This window comes from Heloderma suspectum, chromosome 2 (genome assembly GCF_057233095.1).
Source record: "Heloderma suspectum isolate Gila_16-S chromosome 2, 16-S_ref, whole genome shotgun sequence".
In the NCBI taxonomy this organism is placed as follows: Eukaryota; Metazoa; Chordata; class Lepidosauria; order Squamata; family Helodermatidae; genus Heloderma; species Heloderma suspectum.
In genome coordinates, this window is record NC_139459.1 from 160,834,939 (window position 1) to 160,851,222 (window position 16,284).

General features: G+C 42.3%; 1 protein-coding gene across 6 annotated transcripts in view; it reads right to left on the reverse strand.

Annotated features, from left to right (window-relative positions):
- The window catches only part of POSTN (periostin), a 55,996-nt gene extending 40,984 nt beyond the window's left edge, over window positions 1-15,012 (reverse strand). For 4 of the 6 annotated variants that reach the window (XM_084835463.1, XM_084835464.1, XM_084835467.1 and 1 more), the window contains exons 1-6: window positions 14,839-15,011; window positions 12,150-12,248; window positions 6,717-6,781; window positions 5,987-6,144; window positions 3,207-3,371; window positions 2,094-2,240 (exon numbers count right to left, since the gene is read on the reverse strand). In XM_084835463.1, coding sequence (XP_084691589.1) covers window positions 2,094-2,240; window positions 3,207-3,371; window positions 5,987-6,144; window positions 6,717-6,781; window positions 12,150-12,248; window positions 14,839-14,963 — 759 coding nt within the window. In that variant the 5' untranslated portion in view covers window positions 14,964-15,011. Of the gene's footprint in view, window positions 1-2,093; window positions 2,241-3,206; window positions 3,372-5,986; window positions 6,145-6,716; window positions 6,782-12,149; window positions 12,249-14,838 lie in introns of all 6 variants that reach the window. The other 2 variants (XM_084835465.1, XM_084835466.1) reach the window with 1 other exon arrangement.
- Between the last annotated feature and the right edge of the window lie 1,272 nt (window positions 15,013-16,284).

A 16,284-nucleotide genomic window follows, 5' to 3' on the forward strand; every position in this document is an offset into this window, starting at 1 on the left:
ATGCCTGGATCAATCTGCAATCCTCCCCCTCCCCCACCTTCTGTGTCATTATCAAAGGTGAAAGAGCCCTACTCAGTATTAAATCTGGCAACCCTGCTGCTATACAAGAGAAAACAATGCATGACTACCAGAACTTATACATTCAAAGCAAACTTCGTGGGTTTTACATTAACAAGACAATGTATGTAAGACAATGATGTCTTTCATATAATAAATTGGTTTCGTTCATTCTTAATTTGCAATTTGTGTCTTGAAAACTCAACATGCAAAGCTCCTCCTGACTTGATCAGATTCAGATTTGTGTATATCGAGTAGATGATCTGGCATTTTGCCTGAAATCCTGTCTGTTTGGTGCTCACCTAATGATGAATACGCAGGCCAGGTTGTCAGATTTTAGAGACCAGAAGTGTGAAACTATCTAGCTAGGAATTCCTCATAGGGCAGGTTTTCAGATTTTCAGCATCAGGCATCTTTAACATGAATTGCACTTGATCATCTACAGTTCTGAAGGCGCCCCACAAAGACTTCTCCAGATGAATCCGCCTTTCGAGGATCATTGTGTAGTTTCCCTGAAAGTGCCTCTTTCAGCATTGCCTTTATGAATCTTGTGCTACGGGCAGATGCCCCAACAGCAGATGCTTTCCCAACACCAATTCTATTTCTCACGTGCATTCTTTCTCTCATCACTGAATGGATTCTGCTTCTCTAATACCAAGTGTGACAACTTTATATTCTCTAATATATTTAAAATCCACATTAAGGACGAGATATTATGGTCTACATAATGAAGTAAGAAAACTTTTGTTTTAGCTGAGACTAGTAAAAAAAGGTTCTCCTCTTTTTCAATGTATTTCAACATAGTCAGTACTAGCCTTTACTAAATATTAATTCATTTTTGTCAACTGTGTTCACTGTATAGCCATTTAGAGAAGCACTGATGTAATTATACTTATATAATCACTATGTAATTATAACTTAACCTAAATTCCTCCCCTCCTCTCCCTCAGCCGGCCGGGAACGATGTCCTGTTTGTAGGCTGCATTGAGAAATAAAAAGGTAAAGGTGTCCCCAACCAGTCGTGACCGACTCTAGGGTGCGGTGCTCATCCCCGTTTCTAAGCCGAAGAGCCAGCGCTGTCCGAAGATGCTTCCGTGGTCATGTGGCTGGCATGACTGAACACGGAGGTGCACGGAACGCTGTTACCTTTCCCGCCAAAGCGGTGCCTATTTATCTACTTGCAATTTCTTGCTTTCAAACTGCTAGGTTGGCAGGAGCTGGGACTGAAGACGGGAGCTCACTCCGTCACGCAGCACTCGGGTCTCGAACTGCTGACCTTCCAGTCTGCAGTTCAGCGTCTTAACCACTAAGCCACCGCGGTCACATTGAGAAATATCCCTTGGTAAATTATTCATAAATCACTGCAAAAACCAAACCAAAACAAAATGTTGATGTGACTGTATGTGCAACTATATCAAGATTATTTTTGTGTGGTATCTTACCATTGTGCCTGAGTGCATTTGCGCACCAGCAAAACATCATACAAAAAGAGCCTAGATGCAGTCATATGTATGATCATTATCAAGATTGTTTTTTAGCAGAATTTTATCAATATGCACATGCACGTTGGTTAACACAGAGGACGAAAATGAAACGAATGAACTGAAAGTTACAGCAAACCGTACATGCTCCAATTTGGAATTAAATTTTAGACATTTTTCTAGTTAACCTTCCTCAGGAGTGAAACCCATGCAGGGCAGAGTGAACCCACAAATCAATCAACCTGCCTGGGGAATGGGGAAAATCCACACAACCCTAGTTGGCACATCCCTAGTTTTGAAACAAACAACTGTTTTATTAAAAATGAGACAACTCATTCATCCCAAAATATTGCACCTCTGAAGGGACATGAGTAGAAAACTGAAAATTTGGAGCAGCTACTTCTTTGAACAATGATTACTATCTTATATATGTTATCACATCAATTCCCCCTCAGTTTATTTTGGTGTTCAGCTGTGTCCTTCTCACATTTAAGAACACAGCTACATCTGTTTGACTACGGAGATTCCTAATTACAAAGAAAATAGAAAACTTGCCCTGAGGGATGAGAGATCATCTTCTGCTTCAATGAAGTCTTGAATGGTATTTCCAACAGGGGTCAGCACACGGTCAATGACGTGAACAACACCGTTCGTAGCAATCTGGTTGCCATGGATGATTCTGGCACAATTAACAGTAACAACCTATATTTGAAAAGTAGTGCAAGAAAATGTTAAGCACAGAACTTGCTGTAAATTTGGCTCCCTGTCTCTTCGTATAGGCAACCTACCCAGGAAGCTTTACATCTTCTTCATTTTCATTCTTCGTATAACTTGTTTATGAGACATGCAATGTCTGCTATAAAATGTTCTGGACACGATCTAGCTATCACTTATTTTTGCAATAGAATGTACTGGCCTTTTACATTTTCAGTTGCTTTCAGACAGTTCATATTACTGAATGTTTGATAACAGTCATGGTTTTCCATTTAAGTTGCTTACATTTAAAGATAAACATATGGCTTTTGTATCATGGGCAATTGTTAGTAGCATTGGGGATTTTAATGGGTTGGATCCAGACTAAGTTAGCTGGAATCAATGGGACTCAACCTGCCTGCATGCTAAGGCATTGGCCAATGCCTTTCTTCAGATATCACCTCCATCAGAGATGAGACCTGTTGCAAGAAGGGAGAGGGCCTTTTCAGTACTGGTGCCCCAGTGAAATATGCCTGGCACCAATTCTGATGTCTTTTAAGCACCAGGCAAAACCGTGTTTGTTTACCTAGGCATTTTAAAACATATATGTTACGTATTTTAAACTCTGACTTTTAATTGCACTTTTGTCTGCTGGTTGTTTTGTTTGTGTTTAATTGTTATTTTAGTTTTAATTTTTGTATACTGCCTTGAAATCATTCATAGTAGGCAGTATGTTAATGTTTTAAATAGTCATTAATAACTTCTCATATTGATTGCAATGGGACTTAAATTCAAGTAACAGAAGTCCAGATTCAACCCAATGTTCATAAAAATGAAATTCTATCTAGAAAGTTGATGTTTACAGCTTTTTGCAAAGCCATATTTACACCAGAAATGGCACATGTTGTCCTCTTCATTACGCTAAGGTCTAAAGTTCATGGTTCCATATTAGGAAAAATAACTGAACAAACTTACACCATTGGGATAGTGATTTATATGCAGCTTTTGATTGTTGTACATAGACACCAGAGACATGCCATTCCTAAGGTCTTTTGTCAGCATGCGTTTGTTGACCATGTGGTTATGGAGAGCATTGTACAGTTCAATGTTGACATTCTCTATCAGGCCACTGTGGATTTCCTGCGGGAAAAGATTCAGTTAGTCTTCACATAGACATTGTTCCAGACTCCAGTCAGCCAGATATGCAGCAGGGCTCTCTGCCACAAGTGAGGTAACCCCTTCTAATGTTTATGAATGCTATTTTTTTTTCTCTGACAAGGAACAGTGCTTATCCTGGAGCAACTTCAGTTTCCTTGTACTATTTGCAAGTTCCATTACTCTCTTACTAAATGTATGTAGTCTTTTTTCCTTGCAGCTCACTTTCTTGGACATCTTGCTTTCTTTCACATCTACCTTTGTTTCTTCTTCCATGTTTTTTCCTTACTCCAGGAAAAGCCTTCTCCACATGCAACCAGCCAGCTCCTCCTGCTGCTTAAACCTGCTCTTAAGGAAAGGAAAGGTTCCTCCTGCGCAAGCACCGAGTCACTGCTGGCTCCTAGAGGGATGCCACTTTCGCTGGCGTTTCCATGGCAGACTAGAGCGGGGTGGTTTGCCATTGCCTTCCCCAGTCGTGGCTACCTTTCCCCCAGCAAGCTGGGTACTCATTTTACCGACCTCGAGAGGATGGAAGGCTGAGTCGACCTGAGCCAGCTACCCGAAACCCAGCTTCCGCTGGGGATTGAATTCAGGTCATGGGGAGAGCTTCGGTTGCAATACTGCTGCCTAATACTCTGCGCCACACGAGGCTCATGCTCTTACATGGGGCTTTTCTACATGAGGCTTTTAACCTGCACCATTATCAAAGCTTCTGCTTCCAGATCCTTTGCGGGATTAAGGTCAGCTCCATTACATGTGTGTGTTTTTTCTGGGGTCTCTCTTTCTCTGCCTTTCTCTATGTTCCATTACACAACTACTAGGTGGCACTGCGGTATAGTGGAATTGCAGAAATAGGCTTCTATAACACCATTCAGAAAAATACCAGACTTCTCTTGTTAGGAAAAAAAACATGATAATGGTTGTAACGCATGAGAGAGGCTCTTACGACATCACGTAAAGGACCTGCAAACTACTGTGAGTGAGGAATCTTGAGTGCACAATAAAAGTCTCGTGTAGAAAGACTCACGGTCTTCTGGGGCTTCTCACCTTATGTGACAGCAGAGGAACCCGTAGTGGGAGGAGAACCCACAAGTTTTTAATATTCCTTGTTGCTTGGCCCATTAGGTAGGGGTTGTTTGTTGCCACAAGAGTAATTTTCCTTACTATGATAAAGTAGATTACCTTACTGGAGACCAGATTTTCTCTAGGTTCTTCCTGTTTATTTGTAAATCTGTCAATATCTTTTTTCCCTTAGGCCAGAAGGAGGGAAGCTTTTTTCTATCAAGGGCCAAATTCCCTTGAGGTTAATCTGTTGGAGGCCACATCCCACCAGTGATGGGATGCATGGCCAATCTCTGGTGTGTGTGTCCCCCCGCACCCTTTCTGCCACTTTCTCTCTCCTTCCTCCTCACCAACCAGGTTGCTGGGGGAAGGGGCAGATCGCTCTTGTCAGAGGTCTCAGCTGATCACTTAGGGAAAGATTTTGAAATCAGGGCGAGGGGCACCTAGTTCTTTCAGGCTCCTCTCACATATCCTTCATTTTCAACCCCAAAGGGGCATTCATGCATTGGTAAGGAAAAATAAATTCTCACATAGCCCCACCATACCTCCAACTTGGTGTGTGACATGGCCATATGTCTGTATGGTTAAAGTAATGGTTCCACTCCTTTCTTAAGAGCAAAGATTACAGATATGATACAGCTGTGTACACGTTGAGCTGGAGATGTGGTGGGGCCATGTAAGAATTCATGATCCCCTACCAAACATATCAAGGCCCCTTTGTAGGGAATGTACGACCCAGGCCTTAGACTGTTTGCTTTCTTTGAATTTTCTCTGGTGTTCTCCAAAAGCTTCTAACATGTGTTCAAAACTGAACACAATGGCCCTGTTCAGACACAAAAGGGGGAAGGGTGGTTAGGGTAACTACGGAGCAGGGAGGGTTAGGTTAACCACAGTGCGCACGCCTGTCACATGACTGCGAACTGTGCAGTATGCCACAGTTTACCTACCAATCCCTGCTCTGTGGTTACAGCACAGTCCTCCTGCCACCAGTGACGGTTATCCCAGCAGCCATTGCGCTGGGGAATGGTGCGCGCCAGCTGCTTCATTCATTGCTATGCGACAGCAGCCGTAGAGTCTGGTTGCACTGCCTACAGCATCTCTAGAAGTGGTGGATGCTCTAGGCTGTCATCTCTATGGTTGCTGCATTTTTATGCGGAGTGGCCGTTTTTAACAATGGAGACATGCCACATGACATGGAAAGCCACCCCAGGGCCCCTTAACCCCACTGCACTTGATTTTTTTCAACCCCACTTGAAAAAATTCAAGTTTTTAGTGTAGCCAACATCTCCTGAAAGTTACTACACTGACAAACCCAGCTTTCAGTGTTTTGCCCCATACCTGATGTTATACTTGCAACACTAAATACTGGTAAATTGGATTTAGTTAGTTTTTCTTATATTTAATAAGCTAGAGTAGTTTTTGTACCATGTTCAGCAGCTGAGTGTTAATTTTTCTCCATTAACAATGTATTTATGTAATTTGATTTATATGTAGCAAAATCACTTATAACACTTTTAAATCCATATTGATATAGTTACACGGTCCAGAAGTTCCCAGGCTTCATTGCTTGGTGCAAAGAATGTATAGGAGCCATGGCCTTCAATCTCTTCTCTCAGTTTTGACAAGTCAGAGTATTGTTGAGTGGAAGTAGCTCCCACGATGCCCAAAGTGCCATAGACATGATCTATGGGAGCAACTGAAAAAGAAAAGAAACGAGCACACGGTGCAGTCTGTTTACTTATCCTGTCTTCTAAAATTATTGGCATTTCATCCGGTGGAAATTATTAATGGGATTTGTTGAACTAAATACTGCTTGTTTTAGTGCCCCTCAATTTAGCATGTGATAAACTTTGTAGCAGTATACCAACTATGGAGCTAAAAAGATATTCAAAGGAAAGAAATCCTTCACTTCAACTTGGCTGGGAGACTGTGCATTTTCTCTAAGGAGGCAATGGAAACTGAGGCGCTATTAGCTGATTCACATTTAGTACTCAGGTGTACTAAACATGTACTTCTGTATAGTTTTCCATCAGTTCTGGATTTTACATATTACACCATTCATGTTAATAGACTGTGCTCCTGTCCTTAAAAAAATAAATAAGAGAAGTAGCTAGTTTTAACATGCGAATCTTCCATAAGGTAACGTTTCCTAACATAACATTAAAGATCCCCAAATGTATCTCCGCTCCTCCGAGGCCCTTTACTTTGGAACAAAGGCAGAGAACAAGTTGCATATGTTTGCTTGGACATGTAGTTGAATGACATTACCTGCAGGGCATCCTCGCTCGCCTTCCATCTTCATGTAGCCAGGGCAGCATTCATATAAGACAGTTCTGCAGAATAGCAACACAAATATCATTTCATTTCCCCAGTTATTGTCTTCTTTTTTGTCATTATTTCCAGTTGTTATCAAAATAAACTTGAAGTAGTTTACAAGAATTATAAATATACAAGGAAACATAAAACAACAATAAAAGTAGACAGTTTTAAAAGCCTGTAGTCAAATGAAAAGCAGTTAACAACAATTGGGAGACTGAAGTCAAATACTAAAAGCAAGCTGAAATAAAAAGGCATTCAGCAATTGCCCAAAGATTAAAAGAGAAGGGGCTCTGGATCTCCACAGATAAGGAAATCAATCATGGTGCCATTACTGAAAAGCCTTGGTCTCTAGTACCCTGCCTGTCTATTTTCTTGTAATGATGGATCCAAGAGTAGAACCTATGATCCTGATCTTAACTGCTAGGCAGGATGATGCGGGAGCAGATAAAACTAACCTGGCTGCCAGACTTTTAGGGCTCTAAAGGATAGAACCACTTCTTTAAACTGAGCCTAGAACAAATAGGTAATCAATGCTGATCTTGTAAGATTGGGATGGTATGATCCAATCTTTCAGCTCTGGATAACCATCTGGTGGCCACATTTTGGACTAACCAATGTTTCCAGACCATCTTTAAAGGCAGTCTCAGATAAGGTGGAGTTACTGTTTCTCCTCCTAGTATTTGTGGTAAGTCTTCCATCTAAAAATAGCAGCCATCTTTCCATCTCCCGATTCCTAATATAAGCTCAAAGCACCCATAAGCTTCATTCTTCCTGCCCATATGCACAGGAGTCCTTCAACAACCAGGAATAATTGCTTGGATTCATTCCCCTGCTGCCTTGAGTTGCAGATCTTTTGATCTTTTAGCAGGTATCTAGTAGCAAGAATAAATGGGACTGGATATAATGGAACCCAGATGACTGGATCTCACTCAGAAAACATATTTTTCATCTGTAGTTAAGAACTGATCAGTATATCACACCTAATTAGCACTTGTCTCTTGGGTTAAGACAATTCTAGTTGTGATAGTTGCATTCAACTACAAGGTTAGAAGATACAGTTGTATCTTCCTATATAAAGGTAAGATCTGTGTTATAGGCTATATACATTTGACTGAGTGTGAAAGACTAGTTTATGCCTTTATCAGTAGTATTAGGAGACATAGTAAAGCTGGGTTGCTCTTCATGGACAGCAAAACACATACCTGGAATCAATTAGGGATGGATTAATCTATTCCATTTTCTATAACTTTTGCATTTTATCTCATACAAGTTTGTTCTGTCCCATTTCTGCATCAGTTTGCAAATGCTTTAAAAAAAGAGTATACACAAAAATCTGTATACATTATATACCTATATCCCCCTAATATACATATTTTTCAAGTCCTTTCCCCAAATATATGCCTTTTTGTATGCAATTTTTCCTAATATATGCATTTTTCATCTTTATTGTAGAACTACATTGCAAAATTCAGAGGAGCTCGAAAACCAAAGGATAATTACATTCCAGTTCATGTATTAAGTTTTGAAACTGCAAATTAAGTCAGTTCACATTACGATGCAAATCAAATGATTTTTGTCCCCCACTAGAATCAATTGCTTGTTACATGGAATAGGTAAAGAGCAACCTGCCTGGCTAAGAACCAAGATTTCTTAGGATGTCAGAGCATGCTGAAAAGGAGAGGATGGGGCCCTTCTGAATCAAGAAAGTGAAGACTGACCAATAGCCCCAGTGAGAGCAAAAATGCAGTCATCTAGCCCACGTAAAAGGCAGGCTACTTGGGCTCTGGATCTTTCCAAAGAGCACATGGATACAACAGAAAACCTTTTGGACTATCAGCTTTCCTACTTAATGCTGATAGAATAACTGGTGGTCTAGAGAAATTAGTAGGCATTCTCCACTTCTATGTCCTAAAGAAACTTTGCCTTGGAATGAGAAGAAGGGTGGCCAGGCTGTTACAGCGGTGAATCTGGTTACGGGGGTGGGAGAGGGAGAGGGGATGGGAGTGGGGAGAAAGGCAGAATTGGAAGCAGCTCTGCTTTTCACTCCCTTTCTTCTTCATATCCAGTAAAAAAACAAAATCAGGTTAACACAAATTTAATACAGATGAGCCATAAAATTTGCTAGGGTGTAAAGGCTACAGCTAAAAAGTTATTCGAGTCCATTTTAGATGATCATGTTCCTTTAAACACATAACACACTTCCTCTGGAGACTTGAGGGATTCTAGCCAGCTTTTGGCTTTGACTATGCAAACTGGAAGCCGATGTATTACATACATGTGAAATGCGGGGGCTGTTGTGGGGGAAGAGCTGGTTCCAAGAGGTGGCTGGAGTCTCCAGCCTTTGCAAGCATCCATGGTAAAATCTAGGCCCTTATCCTTCTGCTTGAACCAGTGCGCTGCCCATATATGTGCACTAGTATAAGACCCCAACAAATTTAAGCCTTTTGAAACACTAAATGAAAAAGGTTCTGAAGCAAAGCTCAGCCATCACACTCATCTATCTCCCTCTGCAAAAGGAAAGGTGTTTTAGAGGAGTTAAAGCTTAATCCTGTTGGGTCCTAAGCACTCTCATCCTGTTCTCCCATAAAGGAAGGCAGGAGCTGGAGAAAAGGCAGCGGAATACTGTGATCTTGCTCTTGTTCATTTGCTCCAAACCCCACCCATGTACGGGAGAGAGATCACACAGTGTAGTAGACCTTCCTTACCCTTTTCATGGGTGCTTTTAAAAGTTCACTCTTTAAACTTCATTTCACTGAGACTCTTGTGGGTTTCTGGATTGTTGTTTTAGATGACAAATTTGGCAGCTGCATAAGAATCCTATCACTAGCTGCAACATAATGCATTTCCTCAAGTACAAACAGTACTGTTGCTGTGAGGAGAGCCATGTTTCAATTGGGCAAGACAGCAGGTGTCTTTTCCCCAGGGATGTATGGCCTAATTTGATGGTTGAAATCAAAGGGCTACAAACACTCCATGCTAAAAAGTAATGATTCAGAACTGCATACCCACATTCCATTCTCACAATCGTTTGTTTCTATCATCTCTACACAAATGACATATACCTGACTATTTCTCTCTGTTTATCCTACTTTTATAAGGAATGGAAGTATGCAGGGTACTGAAGTTGCCTCACAAACGGAAGCCTATGTTCAGTCATTTCCTGCCCACTTCCAAGCCTATCCTTGCAGCCACAGGGGCCAGAAACTTGTGTTGTCATTTTAATGAAACAACAACCATCAAAACAGCTGATGTTCTGAAGATGCTGAATGCTGTGCCAAACGTAGACCTCAGGGATCATGTAACTATCAGCCCAGGTGGGCATTATAAGTAGTTCAGACAAAGGCAGCTGCCTCCTGCATACAATATTTTCCTCCCAGAATACCTTCATCCTCTGCACAGACAACCCCTTGTCTCCAATGTGCCAGCAGAGGCTGTTAACCACCAGCAAATCCCAGGCACACCTGAATCCAGACACCACACATTTCATAGCCCCTGCAAACACAGAGTCCACACTACATCCTGTTCTTGATCAAGGGCATGTTTCCATGCAAAGGCTTCACTTCGTTTGCAACTTTGTTGCGACGTTTCTCCAATCGCATTGTCTCCTTTTCCAGTTTCCACAGTCCTTAAAGACCAGGCTTATCATCGCTGTAGCCTGGGGCTCTGTGCTGTTTCCACTGAGCTCTAATTGAATTATTTTCTTGATGGCTGGGTGGAGCCTGGGTTGGGTCTGATTACCTCATCAGTGTTCCTGCCTCCTCCTGTTGCCGATTCCCCCCCCCCATTGTTGTTGCTCTTCCCCTTATTCTGGCTTCCCAACAACCCTGCAAGGTGGGCTAGGAGAAGAAGTAGGGGCTGGCTGGCTTCCCAACCGAAGGCACTTTTAATACCCATTGAAATCCTAACTGTCAAGCCTTTCTCCTGCATGGCTGAGAAGGGAGACCCCAAGGAAATGCATTGAAGGGGATGCAGTCCTATGCATGCCTACTCAGAAGCAAGCCACACAGATTTCAGTGGCACTTACTCCCAGGAAAGGAAAGCCATACAGCCCATGAGTTTACTCAGAACTAACACCCCCTAGCACATGCCCACATGAAGTGGGACAAAGCTCTAAAGGGGAAATATATAGGGAGGAAATGGCAAAGAGAGCCAGTGGATGAGATACTACTAGTTGTGCGTCTCTTCATCTCTGCCTCTCTCACCACCACCCCTTCTGCTCCACTCCAGCCCTTTTGTTTTTTTCCCCCTTAAAAGTGAGTTTTAAGTGCACTTTCACTTTAACGATGGAGTGAAAAAGCTGTGTGCACCATCTCCTCCCCTTTTAAACCCTTTCTTCCTCTAAAGCAGGGATGTGACTTAATGACTGTGAAGCTGTCTTTATGGCTCTCCTGATTTCCCTGTCAGCACCTTGACTGGGAACTTCACAGGGATACCCAGGGCAGGCATGGACACTGTACTGGTATGCCAGGGGTGCTTCTGTGTGCATCTCTTCATCTCTGCCTGACTGCTCCCTCCAGTATCATCTCCCCCTCTCCTTCACACGCAGCTGCTTCCGGGGAGGACAGAGGCAGGTGAGTGACACACCCACAAGGGCCAGGCTACATGCCCCAGGGGCAGGACTATGATAGCGAACCCAGTGCAGTTGTGAAAACAGCTCAGTAATGGAGCTGAAGTAAGCAGGAAAAGTCAGACTATAAGCAGTCTCAGTAGAAGCGGTTTTCTGCGATAAAATGTGGGGCTGGGGCTGAATGGCCATGACATCATGGGAATACAGAGACCTCACCGCGCAGCCAGGTTGGAGTAAATCGCTGGTGGAAACGCCGCCCAGGAGGTTTTGTAATTGGCCTCTGGAACCAGACTCTGAGCTATGTATGCAATAGTGGAATAGGATCAGCAGGAATTGACTGGGAATTTGTTAGCTCTCCACTAAAAAACACATTCTGAGTTATCTAGGTTAAAAGTGAATTGTTGAAATGTACTTCAAAGGTACTAAAATGTGTTTGTAGCAAACAGAGAGGTACATGAGAAAGGCAGGTAGGCTATCCATTTTCTTAAGTACTCCATGAAGTGATGACCAACCATTTTGGCAAAGGTGCCACAACTCGAGGCCAAAGTGTGGGGTAATGTCAGTCTAGTGCAGACTACATGACACAGGCAGTCCCCCCATGCCTTGGTATAATTTTGCCCCTAGGTTCTTGGGTCAGCAAGCAGGAAATAGCACAGGCAGTTCTACAGCCTTGACTCTATGCCACAGCCAGGCACACAGGCCTTCTTACTCCCATCCAGATGGCGCCATAAACTCTTGCTGGCTATGCCACTTGTGGCACCCATGGCAAAGGTTGGCCACCCAGGCTTAGCAGTCACAAAAGACACCGGACTTACGCTTTCTTCCCACAGATGGCTCCCTGGTACCAGTTCCTGCATGTGCTGAAGTATTTCTTGTTGGTCCCCATAACTTGCTGGAGGGCGCAGACATTTGGACTGGGTGCGGAGAAGAAAAAGGTCAATATAGAAAGTCCTCTGTAGTTCTAATGTTTAGAATTGACAGACACACTGTAAACAGCAGTGCTTTGGAAGGCTACAACCAGGAATCTATTTCTTACATAGTCATTTACTACAGTTTATGGGACTCCATGCAAATACAAGTCAAGTGTGTAAAGGGTTACTTGACAGACAAGGCTTGCAAGATTTCTCCTACTGAGAAATGAGCAGGAGGCTCCCCTTGGAATCTGAGTGTAACCGCGTTTCCTAGCTCAACTTGCAAATAACCACTGGCTTGGTCCTTGTTCCCAGAGGAGAAATTGTAGCCTGCTTGGATTTCTTTGACCTTCCAACTGTTCCCTAAATTTAGTTCGATTCCTGCTCACTGAGCTGACTCACACTTGAATGGCTAAGGCTGGAGACAGACAGTAGTGTTTTGTTTTCTAAGAAGAGCCATTGTTGCCTGTAGTGGATAAGTTTGTCACGTTATTCTCTGCTCACAGAGTTCGTAGGTTTTTGTAGTGCTTCAAAAACCTGCAAAACATATTTGACCACATACAATAGTAGAATCAAAGAAATGAGTGTACATATGCCACAGGCAACATGGCTGGGTTCACACAACATAACAACCTATACTCAAGGTCAAGTGTGGATTATTGTCGAAACATGGGTTGTTGAAATGTGGGTTGTTGTGTTGTGTGACCCCAGCCATGCTAACAAACCATGGTTTGTTAACCACGAACAACCCACAGTTCACAATCCAACAACAAATCATGGGCTCTCTTCATGGGTTGTTTGTGGTTAACAAACCATGGTTTGTTAGTGTAGCTGGGTTCACACAAGACGACAACCTATGATTCAATAACAATCCACAGTTCAACAACAACCCACACTCAACCTTAAGCATGGGTTATTGTGTTGTGTGAACCCAGCCAATCTCTTTGTGATTCCACCTTCTGTTGTCATACAAACTATTGTTTGCCTTCAACCAAAATGTTAATTATCCCCAGTAGCTTTGCTCTGAGGCCATTCTTGGCATCATTCTACTCATTTGGCATTGTTCTGTTAATTTAGGAGGTGGGACCCCCTGCTCAGCAGCCTGGGAGAAGAGGGGACTTCTGAGACCTGGTCTTGCTTTCACAGACAGAGGCTCCTATCCTATTATGACTCTCTACAATCTTCATTATAAGAAATGGCAACCATTTTTTCCTGGCACAAATGGAATGAGTTTTCACCCTGTTTGGTGTTATCTTGCTCACAGCTGCATAGCTTATCTTACAGACAGGATTTGGTGTGTGGTTATGGGAGAAAGTTAAATATTTTGTTTCCTCTGACTCCTCACGGGAAACTCTCATCTTCTGTATTTTGATATGTTATTTTGATGACCGCTGTTTGGAATGCCGTAAGAGCACCTAAGTAAATAATCCCATAACTAAATGAGAAAAAAGGGGAGAAACAATGCAACCTTTTGGCTAAAAATAACAACTCCTTCTTTTGATTTGAGGAGAAGGCTCTTCACAATCCATTCCATAATCTGGGCACAATCGAGGGATAAATTTTCTTGAGCAAGCCTGAAGGGGAGCTATACAAGAGCAAGTCCGGTACTCTTGTGTGGCTCCCATTCATTGTAGTACACCTCGTGCGGGAGAACTTTCTGCTGCACTGTGGGGTTCTATGTTTTTCTGTTATTGCACCTTCAACCAATAGTATTATGAAATATTTTAGATGAGAATGCTTTCAATTTTTAAGCATTGTTTACTTTTACAAAATCTTTGATCATTAATATTTCATCATTTCATTGTGTGTATGCATATAGACACAATTCATTCATACTGAACTGGATTATTCAAGCATACTGTTTTTAACTTGGTATGCATTGTTAACCAATGTTGTTATTACCACATGGCTATAGCTTACTTAAGTGGTTCATTTGAAATGCAAAACAAAGAAACAAAAATATTTCATAAGCATACTATAGCATGTCTGAGCACATAACATTTAGGGGACAAGTAATTTAGTCTGGACTACACCAAATGGATAACGGAATGAGTACCTTATTGTGAATCTGAAATTAAATCTTTAATTTCTAAAGAAAAAGGTGCCAGGGCTCATGTGGAAACAGTGTCCTTTAATCTGGCAGCCTTCCCCACAATCTCTGATGGGTGTGCACTCTTACTGGCTCCATGATAAGGGAAACGTACTCTGAACCTGCTTGGGGACACATGTGTCTCTTCTAGGGTTGAACCCTAACATTGAAACTAGATGCCTGAGCTGAGATCTGATGAGCCCTGGCACAGCCTAAGCCCTCTTGAAAAGTCCTGTGAAAAGAAAAACGTGTTTTATATTTATTTCCTGATGTTACTTTGTTTTAGCAGTCAGCTATTTTATCAAATTAACAGGCTTCAACCTTCTCGTACTTTTTTTTTTTTAAGGGTTGTTTTAGGAACACAGCAAATATGTTTATCAGAGCACACACAATGCCCTCATCATTGGAACATTCTACTTTTGCTAAACAATAGCCTTTGTTATGGCACGGCGTTCCATTTAAAACACCAGTTATAAATATTATGGAGATAAAATTCAAACTTACCCTTGATCACGTGCCCTGATCCGGCTGTGGGACAAAATCTTGTCATAATGAGCAGTAGAAGATTCTGCAGGATGAAAAGTGGACAGAAAACAAATGGTGACTGTGGCAACCAAAAGGAGCTCCATCCTTTTGTCTCTCTCTGTTGCTCCTGACTAGTTTGAAGAGAACTGGCAAAAGGCTCCAGAGAGCTCAGAGTTTATATACATGCTACAGCACAGTGGGAGGGGAAAATGTATCAACCTGAGACTTCAAACCACCCTCCCAGAAACAGGAACATCAGACAGTTTTAACCAGCCCTGCATGAATGTGAAACACAGCAGCACTTGTGGGAGCTCTCCCCCTTTTTCATGTCTATAAGAATATATGTACATATGTATCATGTTTCTAAGGGGGTTTTACCCTCCACCCTGAGCAGCCAGAGAAAGTGGATTATTAACTATTGCAGTACATTCTTTATGTTGTAAACAGAACAGACTATTCTTTATAGCAGTACCCTTAGGATTTAATTAGACTTTTATGTTGCTAACCCCATTTGTCACCTGGAAAGGCACTTGGACTAGTTTCATAAAAGGAGGCAAACCTGTTTCTAGACTCTCTCATGAGGACTTCACATGAGGGGGTACTTCTCTCTGTCACACACACAATCCCCTGCACACAGAAAGCTAGATATCAATCAGTCTATTCCCTGATATGCTTGTTTTCTATGAGCAGAAATGCTTTTGGATGGAGGAGCGTTCAACCACGCAAGCCTCTGCTTGCAGTCTGCCTGGGAAAAGGGTTACCTCTTTATTTGCTGTTTGTGAGAGCTATGCCTTGGTCTCTGCCCCCAGCAAGGCATACAACACTACCTGTTCATAAGCAGTTTTCAGTACTCCCACAAAGTAATGCTTGCACCCTCAGGAAAATAGTAATTTACAAATATAATCCATTCAGCTGGATCATGGTAAAGCTTATCCTGTACTATTTCAGGCTGCAGGAGGGGGATTATATGTTATTCTGGACCTGTCCTGCACATAGAAAATCAGCAAGGAGAGGCTTCCACCTAGTGTTCTCCCTGACATGTTATTTTTCTATGTGTGGGGAATATCTTACCACAAGGGAGCATAATCATGAAACCCCCTCCTCCCCCTTCAGCCTGAAATGGTACAGTGTAGGAAAAGCTTCCCCATTTAATTTTGTCCAACGTATGAAATAGCCCTAATGCAAATATTCATGAGTCTTTCAACATGGGCAATAAACACCTGGAGTGGAATCCAGGGGGGTATCTCCACCAGCGATTTACTCTGAGCTGGCTGCGTTTGGAGGTTGTTAGGGATACATGACATCATGGTCGTCCAGCAGCCACCCTGGAGCTTATCAGGGAAATCCCGGATTTCCTGAGACTGCTTAAAGTCCCATTTTTTTCCTTAAGTCGGGTTCTCTGCGGTATAGTTGCTGTGTGCCCCC